At 42.0% G+C, this 19,067-nt stretch overlaps 2 protein-coding genes and 1 long non-coding RNA gene across 7 annotated transcripts in view; 2 read left to right on the top strand and 1 right to left on the bottom strand.

The window, feature by feature from the left end:
• The first annotated feature begins 4,424 nt into the window (after positions 1–4,424).
• Positions 4,425–18,467, top strand: LOC126997561 (uncharacterized). 5 transcript variants are annotated; one of them, XM_050858730.1, is made up of 8 exons: positions 4,425–4,493; positions 5,176–5,251; positions 7,147–7,201; positions 8,260–8,381; positions 9,068–9,262; positions 11,118–11,177; positions 16,533–16,633; positions 17,055–18,467. In XM_050858730.1, exons 2-8 carry the CDS (start codon positions 5,177–5,179, stop codon positions 17,059–17,061), a joined length of 615 nt encoding a protein of 204 aa, XP_050714687.1. In that variant the 5' UTR covers positions 4,425–4,493; position 5,176; the 3' UTR covers positions 17,062–18,467. The 5 variants fall into 5 exon arrangements, 3 of the variants coding, with proteins under 3 accessions (XP_050714687.1, XP_050714686.1, XP_050714688.1); XR_007752190.1 differs by lacking the exon at positions 4,425–4,493 and adding an exon at positions 4,500–4,663 and having other exon boundaries at positions 11,118–16,263; XR_007752191.1 differs by lacking the exon at positions 4,425–4,493 and adding an exon at positions 4,500–4,663 and having other exon boundaries at positions 11,118–16,301.
• LOC126997566 (uncharacterized) lies at positions 6,257–7,140 on the top strand. Its single transcript, XR_007752193.1, has 3 exons — positions 6,257–6,592; positions 6,629–6,750; positions 6,928–7,140. It is a non-coding gene; the product is annotated as an uncharacterized LOC126997566 (long non-coding RNA).
• Positions 17,812–19,067, bottom strand: part of LOC126997564 (uncharacterized) — a 2,212-nt gene continuing 956 nt past the window's right edge. Inside the window, exon 3 of the mRNA XM_050858733.1 lies at positions 17,812–19,067. This exon is cut by the window's right edge and continues 285 nt beyond it. The gene's annotated coding sequence lies outside the window, so the exon portion shown is untranslated.

Genomic DNA, 19,067 nt, shown 5'->3' with positions numbered 1-19,067 from the left:
ATCTGTTCCCTTCACCGTTCCTTCTCATTCCCTTCTTTTCACATCATTCTTCCACAAGTATTACATTTTTTATTTGGTTTGTTTTTCCTCTCCTCTAGTTCTCTTTCTTCCCTTTTCATCTAAGTCACTCGGGTTTCATCTTTTCTCGGTATTGGAGGAAAAATATACTCTTTTTCACGCTTCTCCCTCTCTTTTCACTCGCCTTTTGCTATTCATATGAAGTAGCGTCTTATACATTTTCTTCCCTCCACGTCAAAGAAGGAGAGAGAGAGAGAGAGGCTTTCCCGCCACTCTTTGGAAAGCCTTTATTGGACTGTAAAGGAATCAGTTAGGCTTGAATACCATCTCTTAGGAACCTGCTCTATAGGCTTGAGATTGTGGTGCCGCCTTCACATACCGCACCTAACATCTTTTTTTTTTTTTTTTTTCCAGCAGGTTCCTCGCCAATACTCGTTCTCACTCACTCTCGTTCTCCTTTCCTCACTCGTTGCTTCACTCACACCAGCTCATCTTTTTCTTCTTACACTTATTTTCTATGCGTATTTCTTTCCTCTTCCTTTTTTCTTTAGCAATCTCCACTAACTCACTTTCTCACTCTTCTTCCCTCGCCTGTTTTTCCACTCACGTCTCCTCCTCCTTATTTTATCTCCCATTATCACACTTTTTCCTCTTCGTTTTTTCTTTGTTTCTCTCATTCACCCCTTTCTAGTATTTCTTCTTCCTCTTTTCTTTAGCGATTTCCCACTAACTCTTTCATTCTCCTTCCCTCGCCTGTTTTTCCACTCACGTCTTCTCCCCCTTATTTTATCTCCCATTATCACACTTTTTTCTCTTCGTATTTCTTTGCTTCTCTCATTCACCCCTTTCTAATATTTATTTCTCCTCTTTTCTTTAGCGATCTCCAACTAACTCACTTTCTCACTCTTCTTCCCTCGCCTGTTTTTCCACTCACGTCTTCTCCTCCTTATTTTATCTCCCATTATCACACTTTTTTCTTTTCGTATTTCTTTGTTTCTCTCATTCACCCCTTCTAGTATTTCTTCTTCCTCTTTTCTTTAGCGATTTCCCACTAACTCTTTCATTCTTCTTCCCTCGCCTATTATTCCACTCACGTATAATAATTATCCTTCTTATCTCTTCCTATAAATTCACTTGTTCCTTTCCGTATACTTTCCTACCTCTTGTTCACCCCTTCCTCCCGCTCCTCGTCTGTTTTTCTTACATAGCTAATCCTCGTGTTACTCCTCTCTGTTGTCCTCCTTTCCTCTCTCATTTACCTCCGTCTTCTATTTCCCCTCTTTTTATCTCCCCCCCCATCATCCTTTCTCCCTCCCTCTCCCTTGTTTCCCTCCTCTCCTGTAATCTATCGTCGCTTCAACCCGATTGCTGTGTGCGTCTCTTATGGGTTCCAGTCTCATAGTATTCATCCTCTTCTTACATACACACACACACACACACACACACACACACACACACACAAACACACATCATATGTCGTTTTTCCCCTCCCCTCCCTCTCCCTTATTTCCCCCTTTCCCTATCTCTTTCCCTTCGTCCCTCCTTTCTCCCTCCTTTCTCTTCCTCTCTCTCATGCTTCCGATCTTTCTATTCGTACACTTTTTCCTGTTCTTCTTTCACCCTCTCCGTAATAAGTATAAGCCTTACTAGTCCTCTCTCTCTCTCTCTCTCTCTCTCTCTCTCTCTCTCTCTCTCTCTCTCTCTCTCTCTCTCTCTCTCTCTCTCTCTCTCTCTCTCTCTCTCTCTCTCTCTCTCTCTCTCTCTCTCTCTCTCTCTCTCTCTCACTCTCGCTCTCTCTCTCTCTCTCTCTCTCTCTCTCTCTCTCTCTCTCTCTCTCTCTCTCTCTCTCTCTCTCTCTCTCTCTCTCTCTCTCTCTCTCTCTCAAAAAGGGAAGGAAATTACATGGTCTTAAAAAAATATACGTGTCTAAATGTCTCTTTAACAGCTTTTATTGAGGTTCTTCGTACGTGTCTTAACGTGTTTTCTTCCTATTCTGGCTCCGCCCCTTCTTTTAGCTCCTCGTAACAAGCCTTGAAGACTGGGAGCAGAGTCTTGTTCTTTAGTATCATTATTGTTTTGAATGCGTTTTGACCTCTCGGATGCCAGCGGAGTGTGGCTCGTGGGGTGGAGAAGTAGTAGTTTGTGTGTGTGTGTGTGTGTGTGTGTGTGTGTGTGTGTGTGTGTGTGTGTGTGTGTCAGATCAACCGCCTGCCGACCTACCTCTCCTCCGGCACTGCATCTCTTAGGCCAAGTGTTGCAGCAAGGTATGGGTGGTGCAGGGCATTAGAATACAGCCTGAGTGCGTGGCCCATACCCTGCCCATGCATTGCCCGCCTTCCCCACGCTCCCCTCCGCTTACGGCACGAAGGTGGAGCAAGATAAGACGCACCTTTACCCTCGGGAAGATATCAATGCGTCGAGTTGGCATCACTCTGAGACGGAGACGTAATAAGATAGCGCCAGGTAAGGAAAACTGTTGCTAAGAAAAATGAAGTCAGGTGATAGTAGGAGAAGAAAAAGTCTATACGTATGATTAGGCAATGCACGTGGACAGAAGGTCAGGGAATTTTGTTGGTACAAGAGAATAAGGAAATGAAGTGAAGTCAGTTGGATGTGATGTATCGGGTACGTCCTTGTCATAAGCTTTTACCGCTGGATAATTTTTGCTTACCTCTCTGCTTCTTCTTTTTTTTTTTTTTTTCCTGCCATCGTTCACTCATCCGCTCCTCTGCTCTCCTTTCCTTCCCTTTCTCCCTCCCTCCCTCTTTCGTTCCTTTTCCACTCATTCGCACCTTCTCCATTTTCTCCTTTCCTTCCCTCCATTTTCTCCTTTCCTTTCCTCCATTTTCTCCTTTCCTTCCCTCACATCATCATTCATTCTCTTTTCGGCTTTCCTTTCCTTCCCTTCTCCCTCCCTCCATCCCTCATTCGCTTCTTTTCCATTCTCCTTTCTCTCCCTCCGTTTTCTCCTTTCCTTCCCTCCCATCATCACTCATTCTCTTTTCTGCTCTCCTTTTTCTCATTTTCTCCATCCTTCCCTTATTCGCTCCTTTTCCGTTTTCCTTTCTCTCCCTCCGTTTTCTCCTTTCCTTCCCTCCCATCATCACTCATTCTCTTTTCTGCTCTCCTTTTTCTCCCTTTCTCCCTCCATCCCTTCTACCAGTTCATCCCTTTCTCTGTCTTTCCCTCCCTCCCTCTCCCTTCATCCCTCTCTCTCTCATGTTGCTCACTCGGGAACGGATTTAGGGGGCTGTGAACCCTCTCCGCCGCCCCCAACGCAGCTCCATCCCACACATGATCCCATTTAACCATTGTACAAAGCTTTTTTTGGCCATTTCAAACACGCAGCGACACATGTGAATTTACTTTCCTTCTTTACGCGATGGAAATCATTTTGGCTGTTGAGTTCCGGCTCGCCACCACACTGTATAAAGTGATATATATATAAACACACGTGTAGAGTATTATTGAAGCGCTTCGGTCTTTCTTTCTCTCGTTTCTTGTTAGTGTTGCCGTACACTCACTCGCTTTCTCTCGCCGCTTTGTTTGTCATTGGTCGGTAAATCACAAGAGAATAAAATGATGCTGACGGTATCGCGCCAAGCCTCTTCTCGATAGTGTGTTCTGATCGTCGCTGTTCTTTTGTTTCTTTTCTTTGGAACACTTTCGTCTTCGCTCATTGGTTCGCTCACTGGCCAATCGCATCACGTCGCGCTGATTGCTAAGGGCCGGCGGGACGCACCTGTCTGTTTCTCACCTGCCTCTTCCGCTTGGCGTCTCGAATATTTATTTTTTATCAGTTTCGGTTCATTTCACGATAACCATAAATAAAACCAGTCATACATAAATGAATAATGTATACTTTTATGTCTGTGCAGATAAAAAGAATAATGTTTATTGTCATAAACTCTTTCTCAATGAATAAAGCATTTGAATCTATTGTGTCCGTTCTTTCTCTGTTAAAAAAAGGGGTTAGGGGGTGTATGGAAAACGTGGCCTCTGCTGTTGGTCACGGTGAGTAGTAGCTATTAGAAGTAGTATGTGTTGATGGTAGTAGTAGTAGCAGTAGTAGTAGTAGTAGTAGTAGTAGTAGTAGTAGCATTATTATTAGTAGTACCGATAACTATACAAATATCAGTCCGTACAGTAGTAGTAAACAGTCTCTACTAATTTCTAAACGAACTACTAACATCACTTTACTAATGGAGACACGAACACCAACCACGAATGAATTCCCTAAGTTCTAAATTGCTGGACCAAACCATAACGTCCTGGCCCCCTCGCAATACACAGGACGAATCCCAAAAAGCGGACCATTGCAGGGGCGCCTTAAACCCTCTTATCGCTCAGGCAAGACAGGTGCGCTTGTAAAAATGATAGACGATAGACGCAGATAAGACAAGCCTGATAAGACTACATGGGCCTCATAGCTGATTACGTCGCTCAAGTGAGGTTGTGGAGGGCAGAGAGGCAAGGTAGTGTGTGTGCGTCAAAGAGTGGACGTTTGTTTTTTAAAAGGAGTAAGTTTTTAAGGATCAAGTAAACGCCAATGAAGGGTTAGAGAGGTTGTTGTGTGGCCCTGTTACTGTGGAGGCTTGTAGTGCCGCCTTTACCTGAAATAGAAGATAACTTAAAGGATCGGAAGGTAAGGTATGATAGTTTTCCCTTTTAGCTTAGTATCCCCCGTCTAGTGGTAAAGGAAGTGAACCAAGTCTGCAAAGTATAAAATTGTGTGTATTCTCTCTTATTGGTTGTGTTTTCGTGTTGTTTTCTCTATCAAAGTTAAGTATTAAGTCTCTAACCTCTACTACAACCACTGCTTACTGATTTTTATTTATTTTTTATTTATTTTTACTTTTTACTTTTTTACTTTATTTTTTACTTTATTATTTATCTACATTTTTGCCACGAGTACCAGTTCTGAAGGTGCTGCTAATGATTCATCTACTACTACTACTACTACTACTACTACTACTATATACTTCTACTACTTCTACTACTGCAACCGCTACTCATTATTTATCATCATCATTGTTCTTGCTGTTGATGTTGCTGTAGTAGTAGTAGTAGTAGTAGGAGGAGGAGGAGTAGAAGTAGAAGTAGTAATAGCAGCAGTATAAATTTGACCTGCGCGTCTTACTCCGCCTCTCCCCGCAGGATGTGTCGCAACTGCATGACCTGCGGACCCGTGTGCCTGAGGGCGGGCGTCGTGGTCATCGCGGGAGTAGAACTGGTGAGGCCCTGCTGGTCCTTGTGTGCTGTTCGCCTTATCTCTATGGCCGGCTGATTCTCTCTCTCTCTCTCTCTCTCTCTCTCTCTCTCTCTCTCTCTCTCTCTCTCTCTCTCTCTCTCTCTCTCTCTCTCTCTCTCTCTCTCTCTCTCTCTCTCTCTCTCTATCTCTCTCTCTCTCTCTCTCTCTCTCTCTCTCTCTCTCTCTCTCTCTCTCTCTCTCTCTCTCAAATGTGTCCTAATTTAATTTCTTACTTACTTTACTTGTTTTCTACTTTTTGTTTTGTTTTTTTTACTTTTTTTTAACTTTATTTTTTACTTTATTATTTATTTACTTTACTATTTATTTACATTATTTTTTCTCCTCCCTAAAAGTTGTAGCAGAAAGGCAATGTTGTTTTGACCTTGTAAGTGAATTAATTTTGCCTGCTGCATTTATATATGGTGACCCTAAAGTTCAATGTGTTCTTGTCTGTATTATGAGGAAAAATTCAACACAATAATACATGTTTTCCATTTCTTCACGGGCGTATAAGTCATAGTAAGTAAGTAGCTGTTAGTTAATATTGGTACGTGTGTTTAGTCTAGTTTTCTACGTGTTATCCAGTATGCAGTATGAAATTGACCTCTCTTTTGGCCCCTCCCCTGAACTCTTTTTTTATAGGGACGGCGTTTAGTGGGCCTTTTTCTCATTATTGCTTATTTTTTTGGCCTTGAGCTGCTTCCTTTACTGTAAAAAATAATTAGCTTGATATTTCCTGTTGTCTTTATCGTAAGTGTCATTATGTAGAAGTCCTCCTTATAGGGGCTTTTTGTGGCTGTCTTTTTTGTTTTTATTCATTTTTGCCCTTGAGCTGCTTCCTTCACTGTAAAAAGAGTAAATTACAGCCAACTCAAAGAAAACAGCGACCAAGAACGTCATTAAGGCTTTTTGTGGCTGTCTTTTTTGTTTTTATTCATTTTCGCCCTTGAGCTGCTTCCAAAAGCGACCAAGAACGTCATTAAACAGCGACCAAGAACGTCATTAAGGCTTTTTGTGGCTGTCTTTTTTGTTTTTATTCATTTTCGCCCTTGAGCTGCTTCCCATACTGTAAAAAAAGTATACTACAGCCAACTCAGAGAAAACAGCGACCAAGAACGTCATTAATAGATCCAAAAGTTTCATAAGGTCACTTGACAAAACTTACCCCATGCTCGTGTTATTAGTAGTTCCAATGCTTTCTGAGGTCACTTAACAAAACTCACCCCATGCCTGTTATCATTAATAGTCCAATTCTTCATGAGGTCACTTGTTGAGGCTCACCCCATGCCCGTGTTACCATTAATAGTTCCAATGCTTTGTGAGGTCAGAGTTGTAATTAATAGTCCAATTCTTCATGAGGTCACTTGTTGAGGCTCACCCCATGCCCGTGTTACCATTAATAGTTCCAATGCTTTGTGAGGTCACTTGTTGAGGCTCACCCCATGCCCGTGTTACCATTAATAGTTCCAATGCTTTGTGAGGTCACTTGTTGAGGCTCATCCCATGCCCGTGTGACCATTAATAGTTCCAATGCTTTGTGAGATCACTTAACAAAACTCTTCTCATGCCCGTGTTATTAATATTTCCTTTCTTTCTGAGGTCACTTGACAAAACTCACCTCATGCCTGTTATCATTAATAGTTCCAATTCTTTGTGAGGTCACTTGTTGAGGCTCACCCCATGCCCGTGTTACCATTAATAGTTCCAATGCTTAGTGAGGTCACTTAACAAAACTCACCTCATTCCCGTGTTATTAATATTTCCTTTCTTTCTGAGGTCACTTGACAAAACTCACCTCATGCCTGTTATCATTAATAGTTCCAATTCTTTCTGAGGTCACTTGTTGAGGTTCACCCCCCGGCCGTGTCTCCCCACAGCTCCATGACTGCCTGGTCCTCGGCCTAGTGGCGTGGCGGCTCGCCTTGACCTCAGGTAAGTCTGGCCGTGACCCCGACAGGTAAAGGTTGTATTCGTGTTGTAAACTTATTGCCGCCATACCTTTAAGTTATAGCAACACCCTTGACTAGCAACACTGATTTTGGTTATTTCTTCTGTATATATTCGTTCACCCGATTGCAATGTCATTCCTATCTCTTCCATCTTGCTGACGGAAGGCCGACCCGAAGCAGTCTTTATCCCGTGCGTTATTTAATTACTGCTCTCCACACTTCCTTCTTCTGTCTTACTGTTTGAAATCCGATGGAGAACAATAATGCTTAGATGATGTACCGTTATGTTTCCCTTGTGTCGGTCATTGCCACTTTTTGTCATTTTCCCATCCTTATTATCGTATGCTGCCCTTGTAGATAGATTTACAGAGACCTTTACTTCTTCTTTCTTATATTAAACAAAAACACTGACACAGTTTTTGATTTTTCCATTCCACCATAACATGTATTTTTATATGTACAAGTTATCTCCAGTAAGGTTATCTTCGGTAGGAGTTTTTTTTTTGTGCTGCCTGTAAGGCCTGTAGACTTTCTTGAGGAGCCTTATGGACGGCCCCAGCCCGCTAGTGGCGCAGGCTAATTTTTTTTATAGTGATTGACGTAATGTATCACTCTTGCTTGGCCCATACTGCCCCCCGGTGATCCTCTTGACTGAAGTCGCTGAAGTTAAGGTTGATTGAAGATCCGGACAGCATGTGGGTGATCTTCCGCCTCTACTGCTTACTAACGATCCCTTGACCTTCCCGTCCACACTCGGGGGCTTCATTGTGCAGTGGTTAGCACACTCTGCTCACAATCGGGAGAGCCCGGGTTCGATTCCTGGGCGGAGTGGAAAAACTTGGGTGGCTTTTCCGATACCCTACGCCCCTGTCCACCCAGCAGTGAATGGGTACCAGGTGTAAATCGGGGGTTGTGTTCCGTCTCCTGGGGTCTCTTCCCTTTTCCTATAATTCCTTCCCCTTCTGTCTCTCTCCGGCATATGACCACAGATGTTGCGCCGACTAAACGAAACTATTTTTGTCCCATCCACACGCGACGCAGTGCACTACGAGGCAACCGGGGATGACAAGGACCCTCAGGAGGTGGTGGCGGTGGCGATAGAGGTGATCACGAGGAGCTTCGACCTGGTCTTCTCCATCCTGCTGCTTTACGGCGTCATCAAGGTCACTAAACGAGCTGCTTCTGTCCCTCCGGCATCCTTGCTTCTTCCCTACGTCATCTTTTCCTCCCTGTGCACTTAGTTCTGCCTCTTTACCTACTCTGGTGTTCACTTTCCTCCTTTTTTTTCTTCATTATTTTTTTTCTCCTAGACGAAACCTGATTTTCTTTGTGTGTGTGTGTGTGTGTGTGTGTGTGTGTGTGTGTGTGTGTGTGTGTGGTTACCTTTTCCTTTTTTCCCTCATCTCCTTTTCGCATTCCCTCTATTTCCTTCTTTACTTTTTTCTCTCCTTGACGAAACCTGATTTTCTTTGTGTATGTCTTTAGTTACCTCTTCCTTTTTCCCTCATCTCCTTTTCGCATTCCGTCTGTTTCCTTCTTTACTTTTTTTCTCTCCTCGACGAAACATACTTTTCTTCATATATACGCCGTTTTTTTCTCTTCTCCCTTGTCTTTTTTTTATATATACTTTAATATTAATCCTTGGTCTCCTTTAGTGTTTTGTTTTGCACCATTATTCCTCTCCTGTTTTGTTTTGTACCATTATCCCTCTCCTGTTTTGTTTTGCCCCATTATCCCCCCTTCTCCATGTTCACCTCCGCCACCTCACCTACCTTCAATGCCCCCTTCTTCATGTTCACCTCCTCTATCTCATCTTCCCTAATCGTCCCCTTCTTCATGGCCCCAACAGGAGAGCAAGAGATACATCATGGCGTGGTGGTGGTGGTCCGCGTCCTGCCTGGTCATCTCGGTGTTCCTGTTCATCTGGATCGCCGTGTACCTGGCGAAGAGCGATCATCTTGTCGGATTCCCCATCGTCATCTTCGCCTGCATCGTCGCCCTGTCGATCCTCTTCCTCGGGGTGGTCAGAACCTACGTGAAATATGTGAGTACTGGAGTAATTTGCGTTTTGTGTATATATGTATGTTTTTTTTTTCTTTACAACAAAGGAGACAGCTCAAGGGCAAAAAAAAAGGAAACAATAATAATAAAAAAAAAGCCCGCTACTCGCTGCTCCTAAAAATAATCCAAAGAGGTGGTCGAAAGAGAGGTCAAATGTGCGTATATGTGTATGTTTAACTATTCATTTCCGTATGTATTTGTGTCAGCATGCAAGTTTATACGCACAAAATCTTACCTTGCATTAACTGATCAGTCATGTAGTTTATCAATGCATGTTCAAGTAATGGTATTTTAAGTAGTGTATCTATCCATTAATGAATAAACATATTTCTCTTCATACAATCATAAGCTAAGTTAGTTTAATCGTGCACTAGTCGGAAAACCCATGTAGCTGGTCTTTTCACGTATTGGTAATGTTTTGTGTTTAGTAATTCACATGCCTTTATTCAGTAGGTCAGTCATGTATTTCTCTTCATACAATCATAAGCTAAGTGGGGTCCCACAAGGTTCGGTGTTAGGTCCACTTTTGTTTATTATTTATATCAGTGACTTAGATACAGGAATTAGTAGTGATGTTAGTAAATTTGCAGATGATACCAAGATCGGTAGAGTAATTGAGTCGGATCAGGACGCTAGTATTCTGCAAGGTGAACTGAACAGATTGTATGACTGGGCGGATAAATGGCAGATGGAGTTCAATGTAGGGAAGTGCAGTATTCTGAGTGTAGGTAGGAACAACCCCTCACATAACTATTGCTTAAATGACACTCTCATAAGCAAGTCTGGGTGCGAGAGGGATTTAGGGGTCTTAGTGAGCTCTGATCTCCGTCCAAGGGCACAATGCATTCAAGCTAGAAATCGAGCTAATAGGGTGCTGGGATTTATTTCTAGGAGCGTAAGCAACAGAAGCCCCAAAGTCTTCCTCAAACTATATTTAGCATTAGTTAGACCTCATCTTGACTATGCGGTTCAGTTCTGGTCACCTTACTATAGAAAGGATATCAAAATGTTAGAATTGGTGCAGAGGAGGATGACTAAGATGATTCAGGGGTTGAGAAACTTGCCATACGAGGAAAGACTCAAACAGTTAAACTTGCATTCTCTAGAAAGGCGAAGGGTGCGTGGAGACATGATCGAGGTTTATAAATGGATGAAGGGCTTTAATAAGGGAGACATTCATAAGGTTTTGTTGGTAAGAGAACCGGGTAGGACACGAAGTAATGGGTTTAAACTGGATAAATTCAGATTCAACAGGGACATAGGCAAAAATTGGTTTACTAACAGGGTGGTGGATGAGTGGAATGGGCTTAGCAGTCACGTGGTGAGTGCCAATACAATTGTCACATTCAAAAATAGACTAGATAAATTCATGGACAGCGATATTAGGTGGGGTTAGATACACGGGAGCTTAGGGTCAAAGGAGCTGCCTAGTACAGGCCTACCGGCCTCTTGTAGACTCCTGCGTTCTTATGTTCTTATGTTCTAAGTTAGTTTTACCGTGCAATAATCCGAAAACCCATGTAGCTGGTCTATTCACGTATTGGTAATGTTTTGTGTTTAGTAATTCACATGCCTTTATTCAGTAAGTCAGTCAAGTAGTTTATCGATGCATGCACAAGTAATAAGTACTGGTAATTTAAGTAGTCTATATAACCACTTATGAATTCACGTATTTCTGTGCATGCAATCATAAGCTAAATTAGTTCTACCTTGCATCATGTAGCTGGTCTATGGATGTATTGGTAGTGTTTGTATTGAGTCATTCACACACACCTTTGATCTGTGAGTTAGCGGGACGTTGCATGAATTTAGAGTAACCGAGTGACTTCGCCTTTCAGCTGGACAGACGGGAGATGCTTCCGACCATCCTGATCAACGAAGACGACTACGACGACGATGTATGAGTGTGTGTGTGTGTGTGTGTGTGTGTGTGTGTGTGTGTGTGTGTCCCATAACATTCTGTGTGTGCAATAATATATCAGTAGTCACCCTCCCAAGGTATATTAGTGGGTTAGTGGTGATCAGTTGCCGCATGTCTGCCACTCCTCGTAAGAACAAAATAGTTATAACCTTATATTTTAGTTATCTTTTATTTTAACCATCGTTTCCCTTCCTCTTCTCTGTAGTGAATAATGATAATGTTAAGTTAAGAGATGGCAATATTCTGTGTACATATTCCTTTTACATAAAATTCGTGCATGAAAATATTTTCCTCATAACACATTCTCCTTACAATTTCCTTACACCAATGATATTTTTCTTATCAGAACACTTATACGCTTTTGTCATTATATAGGAATGACATAGCATATTGCAAGTGTTGTATATGCATTTTTTTCTTTTTTTAGCTCTTCTTTTTCCCAAGGTGATTTCCAGTGCGACGGTAGTGTAGGGTGACTTGTAAGGGATATATTTTGTGTTTGTGTTTGCATACGAAAAAAATATATATTACGATAGAAACTAGTTAAGAAATTATTTGTTTTAAGAGATTGGAAGTCAGCAGCTCAATAACAAAGTGCAAAGATAGATAGAGACAGATAGATAGATAGACCCAAGAGAAAGGGATCAAGACTTCTGTGCTGTTTATTTATTTATTTATTTATTTATTTATTTATTTATTGGCTACCTTCATTTTTTGTTTTGTTTGTTTGTTTCACTTTGTTTTTGCCCTTGATCTGCCTCCCTAGATGTAAAATAAAAAGTCATACAGAGAGAGAGAGAGAGAGAGAGAGAGAGAGAGAGAGAGAGAGAGAGAGAGAGGGGGGGGGCCAGATGGAAATAGGGTGCCAAGAGAGAAAGGCTAGGGCGCAGAAAAGGAAAATAAATAAAAAATACTACCTAGCCATTCACCTCCTCATCACCGCAGATAGACAGATAGATAGATAGATTGCGGCGAGCTGCATCCAATGAATGTCAGCCGGGTAAGGAAGGGCTGATGGGAAGCGTGGGAATGGTCGCTATCCTCAGACGCTTCCTCCCCTTACATCAACTCTCCAAAGGCCGAAAACTATACCAATCGCGTTCTAACGAGTGTATTTATTGGGTTCATGGGACATAGGAAGGGTCAGACTACCAGCAGGGTCTTACAACTACCCCTGGAAATGCCTCAAACTCCCACGAAAGCCTTGTATAATTGTGGTTGTCTGAGGGGAATTCTTGGGTTCTAACGAGTGTATTTATTGGGTTCATGGGACAGAGGAAGGGTCAGACTACCAGCAGGGGCTTAAAACTACCCCTGGAAATGCCTCAAACTCCCATGAAAGCCTTGTCGTATAATTTTGCTTGTCTGAGGGATAATCTTGGAAGCGTCCGTTGCCATCCTTCTTGCCCACAGAAAGATGAGTTGTGGCCCATACACCGCGATGGATGTCTTAGATGATGGACTGAGTACCTTAGTGTGTGTGTGTGTGTGTGTGTGTGTGAATTTTTATAGTAAACGAGGAAGCTCAAGGGAAAAAAATAAATTATGTCTACGCGGGAAAGAATGCAAGTGAAGGGGTAAAGATTATTAAATGTATATAACAAGAAAATAAATAGCTTGGTGAACATTACATTATAAAGCGGAGGAATATCACTGGATTGGACCGCTGAAGGAGGGTGGTTAATTTAGACGAAAGGAAAGAGGAGAGACAAGGAAAAAAAAATGTATACGAACTTTAAAAAATCCCACAAAAAAATAAACCACCTCGATTTCAGTATATCAATAACATGTCTCCAACCCAAGTAAGTCTTATAATTCTAAGTTCTCTTCAATATAGATATTTAAACGGCCTAACAAACTTTCTATTGTAGGAGCCGAAAGGGTCTGAAATTTTTTTTTTTACAACAAAGGAGACAGCTCAAGGGCACACAAAAAAGGAAACAATAATAAAAAAAAAAGCCCGCTACTCGCTGCTCCAAAAAACGGGTCTAGAAGCTACATTTATATAATTTTGGAGGGTTAGGGTTGTGGTGGTGCTTCGAGGCGTAGAGGGGGAATTCCAGGTTACTCCAAAGGCCCTTCTCACCCTCCCTCTCCCCTACCTGATAACGGAAGGAGTGATAAAGGGATAAATCTGTCTTTTGTCACCTCATCCTCTGAACTCCATCACGTGCACTCCTACAATATCTTTGCATTTCCCTTCCTTTATTAATGTCCTCCAGTTCTCTATATCTCTGGGTTTCCTTTCCTTTAAGCCCTCCAATCCAGCCTACCCGTATATGTACCCTCTGTGCCTTCTAAGTTATATTGAAGGCACTTGTAGCTATAGATCAGTAACCTTAGGGCCATATTCTTAAACATTTCGTTAGGCAATCACACACACACACACACACACACACACACACACACACACACACACATTAGACAAGGCTTTCTTTGGTGTTGTGGGCCTCTCCACGGGTAGTTTTATGTCCCTGATAATAGTTTGATAAAGCCTCTTACACCGTGAAAGTAAAAATAGCTGAAGAGAACGCGATTTGTCTCCTCTTCGGCGTTTGGAAATATTCTATGCGAGAGGCGGACACGTCTGAGAACACCGACTTTAATATCAGCATAAAAATGAATTCCACGATAAGTATGCAGATAAATTATACCCGCAAGTTGAAATCAGATAAATAGATAGATTGATAGAGAGAAAGAATGAGAGAAAGAATAAAAGGAAGGGAAAAAGAAAACAAATAAAATAAGAATAAAGGCAAAGAAGATAAAAAATAAATGAAAAAAGTATATAAAAGAACCCCCCCAAAAAAGGAATTAAAAACAAAAACGGAAAAACTCAGAAATTGGTTTGTCAGAGAGAGAGAGAGAGAGAGAGAGAGAGAGAGAGAGAGAGAAACACAACCAACAGAAACACGCACTAACCTTGAGACGCCATTCTCCTCACTTCGACATATCTTGACAATCTTCTAAACTTTCCCAGCCCGAGTGACGAGGAGATAAGATTACAGTTTTTTGATAGTGGGGCTTTTTTTTAACGCATTCGGCCTTTCCAACTTAGTGTAATATATCTTTTTTCCTGGGTGTTTATGCCGATTTTTTAGTGTGCCAATATTTTAGTGAATGCCGAATTTTTTGTGTGTATGCCGAATTTTTTGTGTGTATGCCGATATTTTAGGGTGTATGCCGATTTTTTAGGGTGTATGCCGATTTTTTAGGGTGTATGCCGATTTTTTAGTGTATGCTGAGGGTTGGTATTTCAGAATGTTTGATCTTCAGGTTGTACGTATGTTGGTGGGTTTGTTTGTTTGTTTGTTTGTTTTTACAGCAGAGGAGTCAGTTCAAGGGCATAAAAAAGGAAACAAATGTGAAAAAAAAGCCCGCTACTCACTGCTCCTAAAAAGAGTTAGAGGAGTGGCCGATAGATACGTCAATTTGGGATGTTGGTGCACTCGGATTCGTTAGTGATACTTGCTTTTTCTGTATAGTATAGGACTCATCTCAAGGGCAAAAGTATAGGGAAAAAAAGTATATATGAGTCCCGGCCAAAAGGGAGGTCAATATTGGATGGAGAGAAGTTATGATGTTCCCCGCTTATGGTGAAATGTTAATTGGTGCTACTTCAAGAGAATACCACGATAAGTCACAATACAGTAGACTATTAACACTCCGCCCGGTTAACCTGTTTCTTCCTCTCTTCCTTTCATTCTTTTTTCGATTTTTCTTTCAGCCATAACCAGTTTGTAGTGGTAAGCAAAAAGAAAAGAAAAAAAAAAAAAACGTATCTCCAGGGTCCACTTTCTCTGCTCCTCTCCTCTGAACCTCTCGAGAGCAGTGCAGTGCTTGACCTCCTGCTCCGCCCCCCGCCCTCTTTCGCCCTCATCCCCGCTCCCCCTCTGCTCCCCCCTTCAACCCCCCTATCCCTCCTCTTCCCACCGTGATATCTCTGCCACTCATTGTGATAGACCTTTTTTTTTCTGTTGTACTCTTAGGTTGGACGAACTGCATCCTTGTAGGGGTATTGTTGGATTTGCCTCCTCAGTAAAAAAATAAAAAAAGTAGTACATGTATAAGAATTTAATCTCCCTTCAAATCCCCCCAAAAACGTTTAATTAATCAGTGTATGCATTTCAACTCCATAATGAAAGTCTCGTTTATGAAAAATGTTTGATGCGGACATTTTGTGGGTCTTTAATTGCTTATATGGGATGCGAAATGACCTCGAGCTGTTATGTCTGGTATTTTAATTCAAGTCTCTCTCTCTCTCTCTCTCTCTCTCTCTCTCTCTCTCTCTCTCATTGATAGTAAAGTTGGGGACATAGGTTAAGCTACGCGTGGCTTCTGTGCTCATCTCCGTCTCATTGGCCCTTGAGCTTGAGGCAGATAAGAAAGACCCCATCAACTCGTGACTCTTGTCGGTCTCCTCGTTTTCCTTTCTTGTTTTATGGCAGACTTAGAAAGACCAAGAAAAAGGTAAAATGTATGCACTGTCTACCAAGCTCAGTGACATCCGGGTTAGGCTTCCACCGTCAATCTTCCCAGGCTCCTCCAGTTTTTTTTTTTTTTTAGTTGTTTATCAAGGGTATAGTAATAAAAGGAAGTTTGTTAGTGGTGAAGGTACAGGTGGGGGAGAAGGAAAGACAATATAGGAGTGTATAGTTGTATGGTGTAAGTTCCATAGTTGTTCTGGTGTTGTTTATTGTTTATCGGGGACCTTATTTGTATACCCCCGGCGTGCTATTTATTTATTTATTTATTTATTTATTTATTTTTTTACAGCAGAGGAGTCAGCTCAAGGGCATAAAAAAAGGTAACAAATGTGGAAATAAAAGCCCGCTACTATTTATTTATTTGTCCAGGTTACTGAGCCCGGTGTTATCTTGTTAGCCTGAGTAATGTGGTTTTCCAGTGAGTTTAAGAACTGTCAAGGACTCCTACCGATAGTGTGGTTATCTATGGGACGGTATGCTCGTGTTGCTTCTTCGCCTTCAGTGTCCTCTGCGCCTCCAAGTAGCGCATTGCCACGTCGCCGCAGCTTGCAATCTTACCTGGATATTCTTAAACGTGTAAAGCGATACTTCCCTTCAGACTTCAAGCTTTCACTGTAGAGTCAAGATATTTCGCCTCAATAAGCATGAAGCACTTCTCTTTTGGCTTCTAACTTTCACTATTCATAAATTTTCTCTCTATTGAAATGTGAGCCAAATTTCACTATGTTAATGAAGTTATGTTGTAGTTCCTCAGTTTAATACACGCAGACGGCAGGCATAGACAAATTAGCCAGTCAGGTTTTATATTTCTTTCTTACTCTGAAGACTGTCCTTACTCGTTGCAGGATCCAAGATGGCGGTTCAGGGTCCAAGGGTACTCACGCCTCGCCTCGCCGCGGCTCTCAACGCCACACGCCACGCCCAGGAGTCCTTTAAACCTCAGCAGGTAAGGTGGTCATATTGTCCCTTATAAGCTCAATAAAGAACAATGATACCAAAGCTGCATGTATATAAAGAGAGATGTGAAGGTTTAGATTAAGCGAGAATTGGTTAAACAGCGATTTATGGGCCTGATGAAGCAGTTTGTATCGTAGCAGTTGCATGGGTTTTTCTTTGATTACCGGCATTACGTTGTGAATTCATTGGACAGTGAAAGAACACCCTAACATTACGTAGTCCATAGTGACGGCAAAATAACGAATTACGGTACAAGATAGAAGTAAGTCATGGAAACAGTAGCAAGCCCAACCGTTAAGTCAAAAGGAGAAAAGCATTAGATAACCCAAATGACTTCCCAATATACATGCATAAAACGAAAGAAATAAGAATGTAGGCACCGAATAAGCATGTTCCTACCTTAACACTAGCACGTAAGAGGGACATCAACATCCACTGCGCCGCCCCAGACAACACTGCACGCTGCCAACCTCACACAGCAAGAAGTTATCATGCAGCGGCTGCGTGAGATGGCGGAGGCAGCGAAGGGAGGCGCCGAGTCACGGATGTCCCCGCAGCAGCTGAGCCAAATCGGGGCGCACCTCTTAGCCTGGCGAGTGACGTTGACCACCAGTGAAGAGGAGTTGCTGAATGCGTACCGCGGCTGGGTGCTTACCGCGGATTACTAAGAATAAGGAGGATGAGGGATAAGTGTGGGTTTAACGATAAGGGAAGGATAGGGAAAGGATGAAGTGTGGGGTGTGTGTTCAAGAATAAGAGAGGAAAAAAGGAAAAGATGAGGAATAGGGTGTTTGACTAAGGATAAGGAGGGATAAGGAAAGGGTGACGGATAGGATGTGTGTCCAAGGATAAGGGACACATAGGTAAAGGGTGAGGGGTAGGGTGTGTCCAAGAATAGATGGATAAGGAAAGGATATATGTCAAACTATTCATATTAATACGATGGATACATTCAGGAAGAGGTTAAAGTTCATCGACAGTGAGGTTGGGTGGGGTAAGGATCACAGGAGCTGCCTTGTATTGACCTAAACGCTTCTTCCAGGCTCCCTATGATCTTTTAGGGTGTGTGAGGAATAAGGGAAAGGTGAGAGATGATGATTTTTTCAGGATATGAGAGGAGTAAAGGAAAAATGAGAGGAAGGGTGTGTGTGAGTATGAGTGTTTCCTCTTGTTTTTTATATGCTTGTTTAATGGCAGACGAAGATAGACTAAGGAAAAGGGTAGAGTGTATGCAAATGACTGTACACCAAGCTCAGGACACCTCTCCTCCCGAAATTGACCTCTCTTTCGGCCCCCTCTTTTGATTTTTTTTTTTTTTTTTTAGGAGCAGCGAGTAGCGGGCTTTTTTTTTTATTATTGTTTCCTTTTTTTGTGCCCTTGAGCTGTCTCCTTTTCTGTAAAAAAAAAAAATCGTCTTGCTCAAACATTTCGGCGCCCCAAACCTCAAATTTGACACGGTTTTCATAGGAGTTTTGGGCATTTCCAGGGGTAGTTTAATGACCCTGGTGGCAGTTTGACCCTTCTTCTGTACCATGAATCTATAAAAACTACTCTTGAGAACCCAGTTGATCTCGTTTTTGGCCTTTGGAAATAGTTGATGCGAGAGGCGGAAGGGTCTGAGAATACCAACCTGACTGTCCCTGTCCCCCTGCCTGATCTGTTCGTCCTTTCCATGACTTGTTTGCCACCTTTTTTGTTTACTCCCGTGGCTTTTTATTTCCCTTTGGCGGAAGCGTTTTGACTCCCCAGACATTATATGAAACTTGGGGTAATTTGATGGTAATGACGAAAATGATGGCGATAATAAAAGTGATGATTGCTTTTCTTATTGTTTTATTGCTCGTGAAGTCATTTAGCAGTTGCAAAGGTCTCTCCTCACAGCAGTCAAAAGTGGCTCACAGGATGGACGCGAGAACCATTTTTCATCTCCTTAAATTTGATTATATGGTCAAGTGAAAGGATTGCTAATTGTCATTCAGTGGATTTTACTTCGATATGTTTCTCCGCCCAAAAGAAAAGAAACCCCGAAAAAAATATGTTGCTTAATTAAGTATGTGTGTGTGTGTGGGGAGCGATTATAATCATCAAAGCTTTGATACGATTAATACTTTTATTCATCCTAATCACAGCGTCCAGTGGTATACATTCTCTTCACTGGCGCACAATGCATTCCTCGCGCCAGTGGTGTTGTCATTATTTATGTTTGTTGAACGATTACAAATACACACTTATTCACGTGTCTTTCCTAGCAGGAGCAACAAGCTCCCTTGTCAATGTGAATGTGAACTAATGTAAACAAACATTTCGTCAGGACGTAACAATACAAAAAGAAAAATGATAACAAGTAAAGAACTGAGATGAAGAGGCGATGAGAAGTCACGGTTACAACTTACAAGTGAAATGGGCGGAGTTATTTCGGGATG

The sequence above is a fragment of the Eriocheir sinensis genome, chromosome 12 (assembly GCF_024679095.1).
Source record: "Eriocheir sinensis breed Jianghai 21 chromosome 12, ASM2467909v1, whole genome shotgun sequence".
Classification (NCBI taxonomy): domain Eukaryota; kingdom Metazoa; phylum Arthropoda; class Malacostraca; order Decapoda; family Varunidae; genus Eriocheir; species Eriocheir sinensis.
This window is presented reverse-complemented; position numbering and strand designations above follow the sequence as displayed.

What these genes read in the sequence shown, in the direction of transcription:
- LOC126997561 (XM_050858730.1), top strand. Translation starts at nt 5,177, where the DNA reads ATGTGTCGCAACTGCATGACCTGCGGACCCGTGTGCCTGAGGGCGGGC. An exon ending in GCGGCTCGCCTTGACCTCAG is followed by an intron (nt 7,202 to 8,259) that starts GTAAGTCTGGCC and finishes CACGCGACGCAG; the next exon opens with TGCACTACGAGGCAACCGGG. An exon ending in TGCTTTACGGCGTCATCAAG is followed by an intron (nt 8,382 to 9,067) that starts GTCACTAAACGA and finishes TGGCCCCAACAG; the next exon opens with GAGAGCAAGAGATACATCAT.